This window comes from Plectropomus leopardus, chromosome 22 (assembly GCF_008729295.1).
Source record: "Plectropomus leopardus isolate mb chromosome 22, YSFRI_Pleo_2.0, whole genome shotgun sequence".
Classification (NCBI taxonomy): domain Eukaryota; kingdom Metazoa; phylum Chordata; class Actinopteri; order Perciformes; family Serranidae; genus Plectropomus; species Plectropomus leopardus.
Genome location: NC_056484.1, coordinates 3,792,048 through 3,812,871, shown reverse-complemented (window position 1 = coordinate 3,812,871; position 20,824 = coordinate 3,792,048). Strand labels below are relative to the sequence as shown.

Genomic DNA, 20,824 nt, shown 5'->3' with positions numbered 1-20,824 from the left:
GCTGAGGTGGGGTACAGATTTTAACCAGCGTAGAATTGGACGTGGCATTTCAGATCCTCGTCCTGCCCAAACCCCCCCACCCCCCCACCACCACCAGCATACCCAGCAAAAGCACAAAATGACACACACTGAGATTTAAATAGCTAACTTTATCTTCAAAGAGAAAAAAGCTTTCCAAACTACCTGAAATGAAGGTCACATTATCATGACATGAAAGCAAATTCAATGGACACTTTCAGGTCATTACTGTCAGCAGACATTAAGGGACTTCTGGTACTGTGGACACTTTTCAGGTCTCACCTGGAGTCTGTCTATTTAAACAATCTATATGGTCTAAAGTGCATTTAGGTCTTGTCCAGTTCCCCTTTAACCCTTTGAATGACATCACTTTTCTTGTGTTGCCTTGAGACTCCTTTCACAAATATTTAAACCTTTGAACCCTGAGCAAATTGGGGCAATTTCTCCCAAAAACATGGGGGAAAAGAAAATGAGCAACTTGTTAAGAAGTGTTCCACATATTGCAATAAGTTAGTAGATTTAAAGATATATGTATATATATATATCTTTGGGAACCTAAGAAAAAATGCCCTAAACCTATATTCATTATGATCATAATTACATATTTTAACTTATGTTACAGAATTATCATAATTTTTAAGCACTTTTTCCCCCCAGGCCATTTCCTTTGTTTTTTTTTGTTTTTCCTTAATTAAACTGATTTTGCAGAAAATACAATACAAAAATACTAATACAGAAAATTAAACAAGCAAAACAACCACTAAGACAAATAAAACAACTACAAGGAGACAAAAGCAAGTTAAAATCAACATACACAACCCAAAAAATACATACAATTACTTCAGTTTCGTGCAAAAGTATGTGAGAACCGGCAATGAGTAACTTGTCAAAAGTGTCCTACATATTGCCAGAAATTAGTAGATTTAAAAACACGGCAAATTCAGTGTCTTGCTCCTCTGTAGGAGAGTTGTAGGCTCTTTACATATCTGTGCGAATGGTTTTTTGTCTCATAATCTGCTTATGAGTACAAACTGTGTATGTTACAAGTTTTCTGTATGTATTTTATACCGGTGTGTTGTTGTTGATTAATGACATATTTCCTCAGTTCAAAAAAACAACATGTGGCCGGTGACTGGCTGTTCTTTCTTTCTGGATCATAAAAAACATAAATTATATTTAAGCTGCCTGTTCCTCTATAATCACATTTCTGTTGTTCGCCAGTGCAGCGTCTGGGTCGGACTTTCAGACAGCACTCTCTGAAAAGAGCAGGTCACCCAGCACCAGCAGAGTCACAGCATGAATAAAACACAAAGCCTTTTCTTTTCCTTTCAAGGTTTTCTTTTGTTTTTTTTAAACACTGAAACCTCCAGAATCTTTAAGGCAAGTCCAGCTGAAGGAACAAAAGATAAAGATGGAAATGTATTTATCCTGAGGGATTTTGTAGTTGAGCAGTTGAAGTACAAAGCTGCAAAACATAAAGACTGCAGAATATATCATCAAAATAATCTTTTGCTCTAAACGTGCACCAAAGGAAATGCTTCAGAATTTAGGGTCATCCTATTGAGCAGTTTATTAAGGAATTAAACTATAACTAATATTGAGAATATATCTCGCATTAAATTAAAGCTAAAAAGGCCAGACGGGTATCTGCTGTTCCGTGCAGGTTAAACAACCTTTGGTTTTGTTACATCAGAGTCTTTTGCCTAATAATACGATCCAGTGAAGCGACAAAACATCTGTATGAGCTTCAGTTTGGAATAAATCAGAATAGACGGGAAGTTGTTAGGAGGTGGAGGAGAGGCTGGTTTTAGTCTTTGACCCCTCTTATGAAGTAATCTTCTTCTAAAACACCTAAATCATGTTTTCACAGGATAATCAGGATAATCTCTGTCACGACTAAGAGAGCAGAGTGATTCAAGCTGCCACCTTGTAAATACGACAGTGTACAAATAAGAACTTATTTTAAATTAAAAATGATGCCACTTATGCTCTTGAAAGAAGTAAACCCGTCTCTGTCATGGTTTAAATTAAGGGGGTAAAACAGTCAGGAGCAATCTATTATTCTCTATTACTCTAAATAAATTATAAAAACTGCAGATAAACTATGTATATTTATGTACTATGTATGTAAAGCTCAATTAAATTAGCATTTGTGTAAATATTTAATATTATTATAATTTTCTAAACACTTTTTCAGGCCGATTCCTTGTTGTTCTCTTTTTTTTCTTACTCATTTTTAGGTCATTTTCTTCAGGAAGGAAAAAGGAATTTAAAGATGTTTTTTTCTTTCTCGCCTTTATTTGATAGGACAGTTAAAGATGGACAGGAAAGGGAGGAGAGAGAAAGAAAGAGGAGCCACAAAGGGCATCGGGACAGAATCGAACCGCCGCTGCGGTGAGGATTCAGCCTTTTGAACATGGGGGACTCTACCAGGTGAGTTACAACGTGCACCGTAAAACATTTTTTAAATGGGCAACCATTAAAATGTAATCTTGCAAAATACACAAAATTTTCACACCCACTGAAAAACACATCTTGTGGCGATGGTGCATGTTGTGTTAAAATTATGGAGACGGCACAGTTGAGTTTAGTCACCAAAACTTCCTGGTTAGGTTTTGAAAACGAGTGTATTTTCAGGTAAAATAAGTACATACAGTACATATGCATGTCGTAAAGTGACTACGTTAAGAACCTAAGGACAGTAACTTAAAAAAAACATTGACTTTTAGTTTCACAAAGGATAAGAACAACTGTTTTCTGGGTGAAAATCCTGTGTTTGTTTGAACCATCCTCTCTAAACTCCTTCATACATGGACTTTATCGCTCTTAAAACGACCTATGGATTTGTAACATTACCCACTGTGTGAATTTGTGTGTTTACCACAACAAAGGATCCTAATTGACTTTCCTTGGCATTGTTTCTGTTGTGCCAGCATGCAATTTTAATGAATTACAGGCGATGCGTCATAGTAATTTAACGAATTTCTGTGAGACCAGGTTGGGCCAGTCAGTGTAATAATTTACATTCTGTCGTAAAACATCATGAGTGCTTTCAAATTTTACCTTTCATACTATTTCCACTTCCTGTTTTTAACAGCACACGCAGCAGTTAACAACTATTTACTATGTCTTGTTTATATTACAGTTTAGTCATTTTATTACAACGGTACTCCAGTCTACCACACTGTTGTATTTCATGATTTAAAGCGTATATTCATTCATATGCTTGTGCAACTTGTGAACTAGTTTTTATTTGGTCTTGGATTCTCATTTTTACTTGCTTGTTTTTCTTTCATACATTTTGTTTAAAAAATACTGACAAGGAGCCTCAGAGCAAGATTTTCATTGCCAACAACTGCTCTGCTGTAACTGATGACTTTAAAATATTCAGCATTACAGCGTGATTTATGTTGGCCTTTAGCACGCTGGCAATAATCTCAATATGCAACTCAGGCAACAGAGGAAATTCTTATTGAGTTTTAGAGCTATCCTGGAGGGTTTGAAAAGGACATTTTTAACTGTTTTTCATTCAAGAGATCACTAAAGTCAACAGCTGGTTGAATTACTGCCTCACCAGCCAACACTGGCATCTGTGGAGCCATAACGTCACAGTTTAAGTGTCTTTGCTTGAGTGCCAATCTCACAAACGACATCCCATCTGCCTACCTGCATTGCTCTGTCAAACAGGCTTGAATTTCTCTCTCTTCTTTCCAAAATGCAATCAACTGGCCTGTACTTGCTTCGCTTTCACAGAAATTGGTTCACTTCAAAACGTTCCACTCGCAGAAAACGACCCTTTGAACGCTGTCGATGCTACTGTTTTTGTTAGTGATGGCAACGATTTTCCCACAGAATGGAGGGCTCTCTCCGGGCGTTTGACCTCCATCAGATGTGCTGATATTAGGGGCCATCATGTGGGAGAAGCCTCATTTGTTAGAGCTCGATAGCGATGTGTCTGATCTAAGATATGCTTGAGGGCTCTGTAAGTAAGCCTGGACGTGTGATTTGTTTTTAGATGACACTTTGTTGATGATAACATCGTGCAAAGACAATGATCTATTACAAATGCAGAGCTTCTTTTGTCTGCGAGGAAACTCAATCCAGCTGCTGTGATTGTCTGGCTCTGACCCACGTTAAGATGCAGATAAAATAGCGATAGAAAGGATTCTATTTCCTGTTTGTCTTTTCCACATTTCTGGTCATTGTTTGATGCCCTGCTCTGATTAACATGCACATAGCAATGCTAGTTTCGGCTGTTCAAGTATTCATGACCAGAATGTGAATGAAGGACAATTTCATGGGCTGGCAAGCAGCAAGGAGACGGCGAAATATGGAAAAATAAAAAAAGGCATCGAGCTCCAAGAGGCCGAGGCGATATAACCTTAGCATGGCTCACTGTAATCATGTCATCTCATGCCTGGACATCTCCGAGGTGTCTCAGACTTCCGTCAGTGGATCTGCAGCTCAATCCAACACCTACAGTACGTCAAGGTGTCATTTTTGGCAGCCCGTCGTGTCAAAGAGCACTGATACGCTTTGAAAACATCACATGCTGTAAAAGATAAACATGTTTCTGCGGTAGATTTCTTGCTAATCGTGGCTTCTCTCTGTCAGCCCACTTTCTTCCCGTGAAAGCTGCAAAACATTTCCAGTTCGTAATCACCACCCGTGTCCATTTAGCCCATTCGTTCCTCTCCGAGCTCCAGCTGTGGCCGAGCACTCAAACATGCAACGACGAGGTCTCTCCTCCTCCTTACATCTCTGCTCATCTGTCTTCTTTCCTCTTCTTTCTCTCCTACATTTTGCCTATTTATGTTTCTCTTCTTTCTCGACTTTCCACAACTCTTGTCTTGCTTCTTTACATCTCTTCTCTCCTCTCGCTCCCCAAACATCTGCCAAACTTTTACATTCCTCCTCTCTCTCCTACATTTTGCCTCTCTTTCCACATCTTCTCTCCTCTCTCCTGTCCTCTTTACATCTCCTCTCCTCTACATATCCCCTCTTTACAGCTCTCCTTTTCTTTACATCTCTCTCCTGTTTACATGTCTTTTCTCTCCTCTCTCCTACATTTAGCCTCTTTACATCTCCTCTTTCCTCTCTCTCTCCCCTTAACATCTGCCAAACTTGTGCATTCCTCCTCTCTCTCCTACATTTTGCCTCTCTCCACATCCTCTCTTCTCTCTCCTGTCCTTTTTACATCTCTCCTTTTTACATGTCTTTTCTCTCCTCTCTCTCCTACATTGTGCCTCTTTACATCTCTCCTCTCCCCTTTCTACATCTGTTCTCCTCTCTCCTGTCCTCTTTACATCTCTCCTCTCTCTCCCATTAAAATCTCCCATCCTTTTTGCATCCCTCCTCTCTCTCCTATATCTCTCATTGTTACATATTTTCTCCCCTCAGTCTCTTCTCTCATCTCTCTCCACCATCTCCCCTCTTTTCACGTATTGTTTTCTCTCTCCTAAATCTCTCCTCTCCCATTACCCTGTAGTTTCTGTTTCCCTTCCTTTCCTAATTTCTTATCTATCTTCCTTTTCTCTCATTACTTTTCATTTTCTCTTCTCTCTGCCTTGTTTTTTTCATTATTTCACATTTTCTCTCCTCTCACCCTGATTTCTTTTCTTTCAACATTTCTTTCTTTCAACAGTTTTTTCCTTTTCTACTCTCCTCTTTTATTCCTTTGCTTTTTCACACTTTACTTCCTCACCTCTCTTCCCACTTCCCCTCCCTTCATCATTTTCTCATCTCTTCTTCCATCCTCTCAGCAGAAATAAAGACAGTATTTCCACCTTCCTTTAAAAGCACAATTCCCTAAACAAATCCTGAGACTAACCTAAAAGTAATCCACTCCTAAAAGTAATCTTCTCCTCTCTGCAGCAGCCTCTTCACGTTCAACTCTTTGACATCCGAACTAATCATATTCAATCAGGAGCTCCACTTCAGACCCCTCTGAATATTTTATTGTTATGTACTCGATATCGTCCTCTTCCTCTGTCCTCTCTCTCTGTGAACAGCATTCTGCATATCAGGTGACCTCTTTCCCACCTGCACACTCACAGGCTAAATCACACATTTATTAACGGCAATCACATTAATTATCCTCTTTTGCAAATGAGAAAAAAACAGCTTGTTAAAATGTCATGCAAACAGTGACAGATGAAGCTTTATATGCATCTGCTGGTAACCGCTTATCGAGTCTGGTGGCATACCACAGTGTTTTTATTCAACAGGCGAGGGATGAGAAGGAGGGAAAAATGTCAAGCTCTAACAGTTTGGAGAAGAAGAAGGAGGGAGAGTTTAATTTTTCCTCCTCTGTGCTCTCATGAGACTGCAGGGAAGCAAAGATTGAATCTGATAGACACAATGAACACAGTGTAATTTCATTTCAATGCTTGGCGTCTGTTTTTTCTTTTTTTTTTTTTGCAGAGCCCTGATTGCTCCGAGGTCAGCTCGAGAGCAAATCATGATAGCAACACTGAGCTGCTAGTGGGCAGCATGTGCCGCGGTTCAGGGGTGAAATTGGCAATCTAACACCTTCCAGGGCGCACTGATCTTTGTCTGCTTTGTGATCTAGTGCAGAGGTTTTTGAACTGTGAGGGGGGAGAGTTAAAGGTGGAGACGAGAAGAAATGATACTGCATGTAGGAAAAAAATGATGTAAAATGAAGGCAATTAACATACTTAGTTCATGATTGCTGTAATTTACCTCATATTTCAGCAAAGTCTGAACGCACAGGCACTTCACACAAATTTGTAGGTTCAGTGTGACTAACACCTTCTGAGGATATCATTATTTCCAATTTCCGTTGCAAGTAAACGTCCATAAATCAGCTTAGAGATCAGAAAACGTAGATCAAAACTTGCCATAAAATCGTAGCATTTTAAAAGTTTTCTTCAGTATTAAAGTAATCCAGTGATGTTTTCTATGTATCCATGGTTACAGTGCAAGCAGGAACCACTGATAGCAAATATGTCTAAATGTTAACCCTTTAAAACCAGGATCAACATCAGTTTTCTTGTTCTGGTTCTTTAAACCATAAACTAATTGGTTTGATTTCTTTCAAAAATATGGGGGATAGGAATAGATCAACAAACAATTTGTAGATTTAGATTTTTTTTAAAAGCTAAAAATGTCATTTTAACTGCATATTAACCCTTTAAAACCAGAGCAAGTTGGATTGATATATATATATTTTTTTGTTTCTTTCTTTCAAAAACATGGGAGGGCGACAAGCAACTTAACAAAAAATGACCAGAAAATTTGCGAAAAATACAAAACAAATTACAAGAAAATCACCTGAAAAAAAAAAAGAAAAAAATAAGTAAATAAATAAAACAAACAAGAAAAGAAAAGAATTCCAAAAAAATAGTACTTTTTTTTCTTTGTTCTGTAACAAACATATAAATATATATATATATATCTATATATATATATATAATATATAATTAAAAGAATTACGAATCTAATTTTCTGGTACTTTTTCCCTCATTTTCTGATCATGTCTGATAATCCCCCAGCTAATTTTCAGGTCACACTTTACTCTCATTTTTTTTTTTGCAGGGACATTTTTTGTCAAGTCTCTGAACATGTTTTTTCCCATGTTTTTGAAAGAAATGAAACCAGAATCCTCAGGTTTCAGAGGTTTAAATGCTGGTAAAAGACGTCTGAATTCAGCACAAGAAACCCAGTTAATGTGTTTTGACCTAGTGCCCCTTATAAAGTGCACTTACTGCAAGCTAAACTGTGTTGCATCTTAAAACACCTTTCTTCCCCTGTGACATATCTCAGTGTTTCTCACCTCATTCTACTGTCTGCATGTCAGTCAGCTGAGAATATGTGAATTGGCATCGTCATACGGCGTCCTCCTCATGGATTTCCCGTCATGAATGCTAATGAAGCCAGCGGGCAGCGGTGTCCCATAAAGAGTTAATCTATTATAAACGATGCGACCTGCTGTTTACGCTTCGCCAGACAGGGGATTGTTTCATTGTTGAAACAGCTGAGGTAAAATTGGCGTCACTGAGGTGTAATCTGTTTGTTAATTCCTCACGGTGTGCAGAATGATTTTGGACGATATTATTTTGGAAATTCATCGCTTCTGATTGTAAGATGTGTCATTGTTTATTAGGCTTATCAGTAAATGAATGGCATGATTCAATAGTGAAGCCATCAGCCTTCACTTCTCTATGCTAGATGTCAGAAGTCAGTTATTAGTCAGCACTTTATTACCAACAAATACTATGTTTACTGTGTATTTCCTTCAGCCTGATATTATCTTTACTTTCACTTGTTCATGCTTGTTTTTTTTTTAAAAAGAGGATTTGTTGAAAGGATTTTTGGTTTTGATCTTATTGGTTTTGACCTGAATTTCATTACATTAATTTGCTGACTTGCATTACTCCAAAAAACAGATCATAGCCAGGATACAAGTGTGCATATGAACATCAGAGTCGGCAAATTTCAGGCTAAAACTGGTCGTCTCTCTGTGACGCTGTGTCTCTTTGTGTCTATTCATACTGTTGCTGATGTTGCTGATATGAGTCCTGTGTTGAACTCGACACTAGTCCAAACCCGTCCTCTGCCAGTAGGACAGAAAGACGTGACGCCAGCACTCCTCCTCTTCCTCTCTGTCTCTTCCTCCAAGTTTCTTTTCCTCTATATTCATCCCTCTGTGAGTCAGATTACAGGCTAATTGCCATGTGGACTAATTATCTGACTCCAACAGGCTGCTCTCGCTCTCCTCCAGCCCGTCACGTGAGCTTTCTAATGCCCTCTTTCTCATTCTGATGGAGGTCTCCTGTGGCTGACTTCCTGTTGCACCGACCAGCTCCACATCTGCTGCCTGCCCCTCTGCTTCCTCTGTTTTTACATCTCGCTTCGCTTCCTTACGTCACTCTCTGTCTCTTCACTAAATCCTGCATCAAATATAATACGAATCCAAAAATCCAGTAAACGAAACCGTAGTTAGACAGTTTGATAAAACAGGTGTCGTCACTAACAGCGCTGCTGTTATTTGATTTGATCCCATTAGAGACGGCAGTTGTTTTAATGCTGAATGCATAGATCATTAATCAGTTAGTCGAGCAACTATTATTTTCAGAATCACTAAATAGTTCATTAATTGTTCATTGGCTTTTTAAAGTGTTCGGATGTTTCATTTAATTACTTTAGTACTAAAAACATTAGTTGACTGATACTTCCTCTTTATGGTCATTTAAGGACTCATTAACAGAGGAAGCCAATAATTCTCACAGTGGTGATAAATAAAGAAGAAGCCATTTTCTCGGTATAAGGAATAGTTTAAAATTTTGGAAATAAACTTTCTTGCTGAAGGTTAGATGAGACGATCAATACGACTCTGATATATATCCGTTAAATATGAAGCTACAGCCAGTTCAACGTGTTGTCATCTCAACTCGTCACATGGAGCCACTTTGACATTCGCGTCTGCTTATGACGTTTTAAGGTGTCCTTCCAAATCAGCTGCTCTAGGATGGCGCTGCAATGAGGTCGACAAATGCACGTAGTGCGATGAAAGCACTGACAGAGCGGAGAGTTTGACGAGACGACGACAACGGACAGAAGCAGAGGGAAACGCCGCGCCTCGTTCTGTCCAAAGATTTTCCAAAATCTTGACTGTTTGTTTAAAAGAAAAGTCACACTGAGTTATTCCAGTGACTTGGGCTACAAGTGGTTAATCAATTATTCGATCAACAGAAATATAAATTTTGATAATGAATGAGTTCAGTCATTAATTAAGCTTCTAAATGTGATTTTTCATTACGTTTCTGTTATATTTTCTTTATTGAATATAGTTTTAGACTGTTGCTCAGACAAAGCAACTATTTGAAGATGTCACCTCACACACAGTTTTATTGTTAATCAATCGTCACAAATAAATCAATATTACGAATACTAATAATAATATAAGTGATAATTAGTAGATGAACTAGTCTGCCATCCATCTTCCAACAACACATCCGGCTTTATTTTTTGCTTTTTTTTAATTTTTGGTTCAGTTTTGATTCCACATTTCTGGAATCTTTGGACCTTTTCTTTTAATTCTAATAATTTAAAACAACCAGTTTAAATTTAAAGCCACTGTGAGTGCAGAGGCATCATGCGTCACGCCTCGCCATTCCCAAGAAATGAGCAGAAATACTTCTTTTTCTTCTCTGTCTCAGTATCGTGTGTCCTCTCTTCTGTTATCGGGGTTGTTTTGCTGTTTTTGTTGGGTATTTTTAGCCTCCTGTCTTCCTCCACAGCACTGAGGGAGCAGCTGAGGGAGTGTTACCGCCCATCCACAGCTCCAGATGACACAGACAGAGACAGGTTCACACTAACCTCTCTCCAGCCCACCTAATTGTCCCGGAGCTAATAATAAAGCCTGCATCTGAACCCGATTTAACGCCGTTTGTTTTGGAGGGATTAAGCAGAGGCGAACTCCCCAGAGCTCAGCGATCATGCTGAGTGACATTGTCGTGTTTGCTCTTCACTTTGAAGTGCTACTTTGCCTTCTGGGGAAAATTGTAAACAGTTGAGTTCAGGGAACAAATCAAAATGCATATAAATCCAAAAACATGTTCCCGGATTAGATGCACTGCTCGTACAAATTCCTGACTTTTTGAAAGGACAGGAGATCAAAAAGTTCAGATATTTCTGATTTGGCAAAAGTATAACACCTCTCTGCACCTTCTTATCTATATTTTAGAAATGGAAACAGGATTTTTTTTGGCTAAATTTGGGCATAATGTAGCGAATCAGTACATGAGTTGTGTTTAATGCATGCAGCAGATGTGCTGCTCACTTTTTGTCCTCCTGTCAGTTCCCTCTGCGCCTCAGTTCTACATCTAAGCCCAGTTCTGTAGCTTTTGATCATGCTCAGAAACTACCTGGAGACTCCAATCTCTCGATTAGACAGGCCTTCCCTCACACACACACATGCACACACACACCGACAGGTTTCAGGCTCACTCATCTGTAAGAGAGGGACATGAGCAAACGGACAACGAGGCTGCAGGGAGAAGGAGAAAGAGGCTTAGCAGCAGCTGGCTGCAGAAGGTGTGTGCAGCATAATCAGACCTATGTGAGGTTTAAGAGGACACTATATTTGTGTTGAGGCTCCCTTCAATTAAAATGTATGTGGTAACTCACATTTTTACCCAGTTTAAACCCACATATGTTAAGAAAATTGGAATAATTCATTGTTTTTCGTGATTTCTATTTAGAAAACTATTTTTAAAAGCGTTGAGGCTAAAAGTTCATACACAAAATTAGCTGATTTGTTGTTTCATGAAAATATAGTTCAACATTTTAGGGAATTGTTCACTTTTTTTGCAGGTTAAAAAAGGTGCTTTCAGCTGGAAATGCAGCAATGTCTCCGTTATCATTTTGTTTTTCGTGCCACTATCCCCGCAAGAAAGCTATGTCTTGATAAGAAACCAGACTTTCTGTGCCTCTAACCCTGCTGGAAACACAACAATGTCTAACAATGGTATAATACAACTTCTTTTCGAGCCACTATCCCCTCTACAAAAACAGTGTTTCAGTAATAAAACAACCCTCGAAAAACAGGTTTGGTTTACTACAAAACACCTACATTTATTGCGTAAAAGGCCACTGGAAACACATCAATATGGTTTTGTTGTTTGTTGGTCTTGAACAGTGGTCTGCAGCTTGGTAGGTGTCTCACCATCCACCATCCCCTCCACCTCTCGATGACAAAGTCAGCTCATATACTACGTCACTTAAGAAATGTTTACATTATACGTATGAAACATGCAAATGTAACGTATTCATGGTTTGCAGAAACATACGATGCATGAAATAAAATTTCAGCATTTCAGCCTTTCTGTTGAACTATATTAACTAACGTTTAACGTTTAATTTGCATAAGATCTCCTCCAAAGAAATCCTGTTGGCCTCTTCATCTAAACACAAAGCTGAAAACTACCGGTTACAGTAGCAGTAATAAAAGAAATGGTTAAACTGCCTAACTATTATGCGCTCGGGCCCGTTATAATAGAGTATACTGGGGCCCATCTTAAATACCTTGCACAACTGGTTTGTTGGCCTAAATACTTTGCAAAAGGTGTTTCTCACCTGACAACATTGTAACATTCAGAATATTCTGGAAAAACAGCTAAATGGGAGTGTTTGGAATGAAGAGTTGTCAGTACTTTCTAACAGTGGATTGATTGATTTATAGGTTGATCTGTTTCTGACTTTACTGTAACAGTCCCTGTAGAAAATATAAAAATGACACATAATATGAGCAATTTTTATAAAAAATGCCGTGATTGTTGGCAAAGTTAGGTAAAAAACTATCACATAGCTTAAGTCTTGCAACTATCTTATGTAAAACCCCCATTCTGCAATTGAGTTATTTCTCAAAGCAGTTAAATGTAGGCGATCCGCAACAGCGTCCATAGCAGCGGTCAAAATCGAGTAATGCTAGGTTTCTTTTATGATGAAAAATATATGATTATTTAAAATAATACAACATTACTGTACCTCTTCAGTGAACATGTTTTAAATTATCTCTTCAGCGTTGTGAGTGTTGATGATGTTTAGTGTCGATTCCTCGTCTGTGGATTGTTGCTAAGCTCTGAGAAAAGTGGAAAATGATCTCGCTAGTCTTAGTGACAGTAGGCAGGTTTCCATTAACCCTAAAATTGTGCGAATTTAAATTTTGAATATAAATTTTGTCTTATGGAAACAGGTCAGTTTCAGAAAAACTGCCATTTATCGCAAAAAAGTTTTTATGCTCGCATGAGGTGGTATTTCAGGCAATTTGAAAAAGGCATAATTTGCAAAACTGCAGTGGAAACACTTTTTTGGCTTCTATAGGTCACATGATGCTATGGCTATGAGTTTGTCAGTAGGAACTGGCTCCCTCATGATGCAGCAGGAGCTACAAGAGCTGTAACTGCATCACATAACTTTTCCAAAGTTGAGTGAATCATCAGGAAGTTTTAAATCCACAATCCCTCCGTGAAATCATGGACTATCACCTCCCAGAAATCCCTCATACGTGGCGCCTCCCACGTATAAGAGGCTTACCTTTCCATTATCGCTTGCATAACACGCCTACATCGCCTTCGACTGGAAATAATGACGGCTAGTGCGGTGGCTGCAATAAAAATAAACCTGCTAATGTTTGGAACGTCCATCGCCATGCTTCTGGAGTGTTTTAGCCAACTGTGTTATTGACAATTAGAAAATATTGCTTAATTTTCGTGCAAATCTGTAATGGAAACCTGCTACTGGTGCTCGGTGGAGGTAGAATTGAAAAGCTGGAAACGCTTTCCACTTAAAAAAAGAACAACTGAATATATGTTGGAAGCTTCAACACAGAACTACAGAAATGACTGCTGCCTTTTAAATATTTTGCTGCAACCGTGCTGCTTTAAAATCATCTTCTAAATTTATCTCCCTTATTTTTTCAGCTTTGGAGAGCAAATGTTGAGTGTGTACAGTCGAAAAGGTGAGATTGCACAGCGGTTATGCAATAACTGGGTCCATGCTGAGCTCAGGTGTTAATGTAACCGGGCTCAGATGTTTCCCAAACACTCTTACATCTATGCACTATTCCCTCTTTTTCGCTCTTCTTATATTTTTATTCCAGTGTCAAAGCCGTGTTACATAAAACAGCCCCACTGAACCGAGCGTCCTCCATGACCCCGTCTTCAATCTAATCGTCTCTTTCCTTCCCCTCCATCGCTCTGCGACGGAGCTGTGGATTTTGCCCTTTTCATGCTCACTGCTCCTCTTACTCTGCAGCACAACATGGCTGGAGTGATGCTGCTGCTGAGAGTGAGAGGACCTCGGGCTAAAGAGCAGCAAAACAAACTGACTCTTACATAACACCGGCTCTGCTGCTGAATTACACACTGAACAGGACAGTGAGCTAGAAATTTAAGAGGAGGAAAGATGATGTTACAGCCCAAAGGTCTGTGTGTGGACTAGAAGACAAACCTAAAATGATTCACTCTTTTTTTCATCAACATTGTTATAATAATCTTTAGGTAATCAAGTATTCAATTAATGGTCACCAACAAACGCAATGACTTACGGGGGTCAAAGACTAGAATTCCAAAATTAAGCCTTCTTTAGCAAAACTAAGATAATGTCTTCTTTATCTTAATTGACTTCTATAGTAATGAATCGTGTCATTTTGGGGGAAAATAATTATTTATTGTTAAAGATCATTGTCTGACATTTAGCCTAATGTATGACCTTTGAGGCCATGAGCCAAAAGGAAGAGATCTTCCTCAGCAGTAATATAATTATGTAAAAATACTAGGTAACTGGAAAATGAAATGGAAAAAAACAGACTGATATGTAGTCAGACGTCCTACAGACAGACAAATGGATCTGGCATTCTTATCCAGATGATCTCATCTTTTGTCTGCGAGGGTTTCGGACACCTCACAAACACACTGTGCTTTCTTTCTCATTCAGTGCATCCACGTCTATTCACAGTGGTGTAGCTCTCTGTCTGCAGAGGACGTGGACAGGCATGGTCGAGGACTGCAGGCAATCTCCACTCCTCCTTCAGGTTCACAGAACCATTCTGACATCCAAAATCACTTGTTACAGATGCCATGCAAATCGTGTTGTCCTCCCCGCGGCCACGTCTGCGCCACAGATTGTGTTTTAGATAACCACCGAGATGAGCTTCGCTGTGTCTTCAAGGAGAAGATAATTGGTATTATGATAAGAGGGTTTTCAGACCCCTGCAGGTTAAATCACAGGCTGCCAGCAGATGAGTTGAACATTACGCTCCTTGGATCTAATAGAGTTTTGGGGAATATAATTATCTTGACTTATTTTATCTTTAATAGTGTTAAAATTTGCAGCTTTGGGCTCAAGCTAGCGTCTGTGTGTGTATCGACTTACGCTGCACTCACGTTCTCAAGAGTAGTTTTTATGAACGCCGCCCTGTTGTGAGTGAAAACACCCAAATTCAAAGTCCGTCTTCCCACGTGAGCTCGCTATTTCCATTTGAACGTAACGTAATTGGCACAGCTTTAAGCTAAATGCCACCAAAACAGGCTCACTAATATGCTCACAGCGACAAAGCCAACATGTTTAGCAGCTGTGATGCTCATGCTTATTCTTCTGATCAAATTATTTTTTGACAGTTTTTTTTAAATAATCGTCAGATTCTTTTGTCTATTAAAAGTCTAAAAGAGTCCAAAGTGACCACAAATGTTATCAACTTTTATGGCAAACTAAGATATTTCACTCAAAACCACTAATTTTAAACCAGGAGGTGACACTAAGAGTAATAGTGAATAAGATTAATCCTTTGGGGACCATGAATGTTTGTGCCATTTTTCAGGGCAGTCCATCCTATAATCACCATGCATTTAGCCATGCCACTAGCATGCATTGAAAGGCCAATAGAATTTTTTTTTACCTTAAAAAGCTATTTATTATTGTCATACATGCAGGTTTAAATTAAATGTTACCTCTGGGACACGGTGCATATTTATCATTAGATTACAAAATGTGACTCAGTCAAAACAGAGAATAGGAAGGAGAGGTTGGGTGTTTTTTTTTCTAGCAGCAAATGTTTGTATTAAAAGCTGGCAGACATAAATTCATCTCAGTGTGATATCCACAGAGCTCTGCTGGTGCTGCTTCACTGTGCCAGAGCGAGTGTGTCGAGGTTCTTGGAGGGCTCTGGGGAATCTGGGAAGCCGCCATCAAACCAGAACTGTGTCAGAGGAGAGGTGGAGTAATAAATTGTTAAGATTATTACAGGGAGCTCCTCCACGGTGTGTAACAGCTTCGGTTTATGAGGCTTCTGGAGGAAGAGGAAGTTGAGAGTGCGGAGATGTCTTTATCCTCACATGTCAACCCTGAAATATGTGAATGTGGGACGACAGTGAGCCCTGCACAGTGTACAGTAACAGGCTTTGATTTGACGTTTCCCTCCTCTCTATGCAAAGTGCAAAACTCTGAATCTTTCATGAACCTGTCGATGATGAATTCTCTTTTCAAGGCTGCACTTAATGGCATTTAGTACATAAAGTAGTGCATTGGTGCAGGAAATTGGGGTCACGTATTGGCAGCCAAAAAGCAAATTGTGCATGAAGTTGATGTTAAAACTGACAATTGGCAGCCAACGTGCAGCTGTCCTCTGCAGTGTTGAAACTGTTTGTCAATTAATTAATTGTTTTATAGTTTTTCTGAGCAAAAATGACAGAAAAAAATCAACAGTTTCTTTAATGTGAAGATTTTCTGCTTTTTTTCTGTTTTATATCACAGACAAAACAAAATGTCTGAAGACGTCACCTTAAAATTAAAACTAGAATGTACTCTTTTTTTCTCCTTTTCTGGCATTTTATAAACTAAAGCAGTGATTCTCAAAGTGGGGTTTGGGGACACAGAGAGGTCCGTGGCACACTGTTGGAGGGGTCCATAAAAAGTTTATATCTTTATTCATTTTAATTATCACAATATCTTTTTTTTTTTTGCAAAAGGCTCCATACTTCAACAAATATTTTGCATTTTTATCACTTCAAATTAGCCATTTTTTTTCTGATTTGCCTTTAAAATTTTATTTAGGCACAGTGCCACTTGCAACTAATTGAATTTATGTCTGTTGCATAGTTTTATGGGTAGTTTGTGTTGACACGATGGAAATATTTTTAATATATGTATCTAATATCTTTCTCGTAGATTTCTCTTGTGTTATTCTTTCACAGAATGAAGACTATAGATGCGTAATTTACTCCAAGGGACACACATGATGGGCTCCTCGGTATATTCTCTATTTAGTAATTGGTTCTTGATTGAATTAAATTTAGAACTGCTGCGACTGAGTGAGTAATCTCCTAATCAAGCAGATAATCAGCAGATTGATTGATAGCAAAACTGATGGTGAGTTACAGCTCTATTTTTCCAAACAATGAGGAGAAGTATGACTTATAAAGTCGCAAAGAAGGGATTGAAGGCGTCAATTTTGCAAATCAATTGTCCTTTTACGCTGAGTTAAACCATGACGCACTGATCTGTGCTTCCATTACCAGTTTAAATGCCTTTTATATTTGTTATATAAGTATATATATGTTTTCTTTTACAAAACATAAAATATGCACGTTAAACGAATACTGGCATCCAAATCAAGAGCTGAAGTACTACGCCCATCCCCTCGAGGCTACTTAAGCTGCTTGTAGCTTAACAAACCTGAATTTCTTGCTGCCGTCACGTTCTCCTTGAAAATATACCTCCCAGTTGTGCAGTCGTAATTACGAAATGCAAAAAAGCAACAAACATGGACACTAGAAGTAAAAAGGTTGGTTTTTTTTTACTTGTGTTCTATCAAAAACTAGCACAGAGCTCCTTTGTGCATCACAGGCAGAACGAAGAACACAGAATGACGTTTTAATTTGTTGGTAAGCTTAAATAACATAATTAGCTCATATTTGCAATATTTGTGTTTCAGAGGTAAATGCAACGAATAATATCGTTATCAATGTTAGCATATTCACCTGGTCTGCTTTATAGTTAAAAGTTTGCTACAGCTACGAGATGCATATACTAAACTGTGCAACTACAAAAAGTAAATGACAGCTACAAGGAACAAATAACGAAATATATAATTTTGTACCATCAATTGTCGACCCTGTTTTCATGCTTCCTGCCTTTTCTGCTGCCCTGAAACGTCATGCAAACGTCACAACTCAGCGACTCTGGTATCATCAAAATCTCCCACTCGTAATTACAACTTTTGAGGGCTTTTCATTTTCTCATAACTCGTAAATACGATATTCATCTGACTGAGCTGTTGGGCGATGAGATGCATGGTGGGTAATGTAGGAGCCAGATTTTGAAGAAAATGCTCTAATTCTTCTGCATTGTCCATCATGAGTCCAACGTCACGCAAGTGCAGCTCTTAACCATTAAACTCCTTTAACTACGAAATGCTGCTGAATATCGTATAAAACGGTGACACCTACTTCCACTGAACCCCTAACAACTGCCAAGCACCCGGCAACACACACAACAGCCTCTCCAATCAACCAAATCATGACCCCATTGTCTCAAGCGCCCCATTTAGCTTCTCTCAAAAGTCCACTCACCAAGTCTTTGGATGTGCCGAGTCTCTTCAGCCCGTCCAGGGGCAGGAGGTCAGCCGAGTCCTTGTGCGTGAACTGGGTGGCCTGTTTCAGACGCCTCTGCTGGTGCAGGATGGCTTTATCCCGGATGGCTAGCTCACCTTTCTTCGCCTCACTCATGGTCTCCTGTCTGTCTTTTCGGAGACTGTAACCTCACAGCAGCACTGGAGCTCTGCAGACAGCGACAGACAGAGTGGATGTGCAGAAAGGAGGCAGGTTTTTTGGGGGATTTAGGTCCTTTTTAAGCAAACCCGCAAACCTCTTCCAGCCTTTTTTGCCCGTTCTGAAATGTCCTTCGCTCTCTCTGGGTTTGCTGCTTGTAGTCCTTGGCATGTATTTGTCTCAGGAGCTATTGTCCTGTCCTGGATGCTCCTCTGATGTGCATCTTCCTCACAATGTCAAGATCTGCTCTGTCTCTCTGTCAGAGGCTGACTGAGGCTGTGGAGGTGTGACAGAGAGAGTGTGTTATTTCCCCTCCCCTCAGTGCCGTCTGTCCTTGGATCTCTCTCTCTCTCTGTTACAGTCATATCTCTGCTTTCAGGAGTGTATTCTCTCTCTCTCTCCCTCCCTCCTCTGAGCCCTCCTCTTTCCTCTTTCCTCTTTCCGTCACACACTCGACACAGACGCATGCTCACCTCCGAACACATTTTTTCAGTTGACTCTCTGCTGAGGAAAGAAAGAAAAAGACACAGAAATGCTGTCATCTATGCATCATTTAAAAGTGATGTTGCTCCACACACACTCTGTCCCTCCGTATCTTTGTCTCTAAGACCAACACAGTTTTTCAGGATTAGTCCCCAGAGCGGTGATTGGCCCCTGCGGCCCCCGCTGTGGAGGTGTGAGAGCCATCGCTGTGGTCTGACCCCACACAGAGGATCAATCTGGTCCAACTGATGGCAACCATTGATTTCCTCTACCCCTCCCCGTGGCGGCCGCCATCAATTAAAGAAACTCAGTTTCAGTCCGTCCATCCATCTTTCCATCTCTCCTCACCAACAAAAGCTAAAAATAACACATCGGTCCGTGTTGACGACCTCGACATGATGACACATTTTTCAAACGGTGATGATTCAGGCTACAGCTTTAAATGGTTTATTGTGAGAGAATGAACTTTGATACATTTATTTCATAGCATTTAAGGATAATTTTTTTCAGACAGGGCATATCAATATCAAGAGACAGACGTGGGTAAAATGTCAGATAATATATATGTTTTTAATTTATGCTATCTAGTTGAAGAAGTGAGTCCTTGAGAAGGTGAAGTGGAAAATACTGAATGCCTGCTGAGACGTTTAATCTTTAAAAAGCATGTGCCGCCCCCTGCTGGTTGCCCATTTTCTGTTTTTTTTTTCTTGGATTTTTTAAGTTGTTTTTTTTTTAGCACAAGATGCATCCAAATTTAATTAATTGATGTAATTGTTTGAATTTTACTTAATTTATTTAATCAATAATTCATTTAAAAAATGAAATGGTATTTCAAATTTAATTTTTAATCTAATTTAATTAATTAACTAGTTTATTTGCACATACATAACTATAAAAAAGACAAATAAGATTAAAATGTTTGAACACTGCAGGAGAGGTTCAAAGCCAAAAATGGCTCATGGATACACCTCCACTATTAAATAACTATAGTCATTTATAGTTTTTTTTTTATCGTCTCTTGTGAAGCACTTTGGGCTGTATAATTGTATAAAAGGTGCTTTATAATTAGAGCTGACCTTGACCTATTTAAATTCTATCAAAAATGCAGAATTCAGCATTTCATAACATTACAGCATCATTTGCAGCCTGTGGGTCGGATTTGGGCTGTGACAGGGTGCCAGGTGGCCCATCGACTATTTTCTAATTCACGATGGGAATAAATTGATTCACAATGAGGAAAAATAGAGCTCTTCATAGAGCATGTTTATCAAAAGGTGCCAAAGAGGATCCCTAAATGTCCTGGAACTTCTGAATAAAATATTTACTAAATTAAAATAAAATAAAGAGACACAACTTAAACTAATGGAAAAACGACACAATACAAAAAAAGCAAAAACAGATCCCTGAACATCATCTTTATTATCATGACCTAAATTCTCAAACTGTCAGACAAATAAGTAAAGCAGAGAGAATCTGAAATCCATCAAATCAAACATTAAAAGTGCTAAATTCAACCAAGACGTTCAGTTTCACAAATAAATTTTACTTTGAGGCTCATTTCTCGTGTCTGCAAACCCCCGCTATCAATCAAGGAACCGAAAAGTACCTTAACGAAAACAAAATCTGCTTTAGCAGAGAAGAAATAAAGTCAAACACAGCAGTTTTGGTCAGTTGCTGGCAATGTAACAAAACTTTTGCTTTTTTTGTTTTTTTTTTTTTTTTTTTTAATCAAGGTTTTTTGTATCGAGGTTGCAGAAGGCACATGTGCATCGTTCATTTCATGGAATTGCGCTTGAAGCTTTGCTTAAGAGTAATCTCTGGAAAATAAGACAAGAATACAGAAAACACATGAAGCTCCGTCTGAGCCGCTTCTCATCACAAACAATAACTTTCAAGGAACTCCCATAAATCTGGCAGTGTAAAACCAAAGCCAATTTTTATGATTATCTGCTATGTACAGTTCATAAAGACAAGAAATGTGTTTTGTTTCCGACATATTTTAAGGTCTGTAGTGAACTATGGATAAACATGTA

At 38.9% G+C, this 20,824-nt stretch overlaps 1 protein-coding gene across 1 annotated transcript in view; it reads right to left on the bottom strand.

Moving 5' to 3' along the window:
• nrip2 (nuclear receptor interacting protein 2) overlaps positions 1–18,641 on the bottom strand; it is a 38,199-nt gene extending 19,558 nt beyond the window's left edge. Inside the window, exon 1 of the mRNA XM_042510974.1 lies at positions 18,111–18,641. Coding sequence (XP_042366908.1) covers positions 18,111–18,266 — 156 coding nt within the window. The 5' untranslated portion in view covers positions 18,267–18,641. The remainder of the gene's footprint in view (positions 1–18,110) is intronic.
• Positions 18,642–20,824: the final 2,183 nt, after the last annotated feature.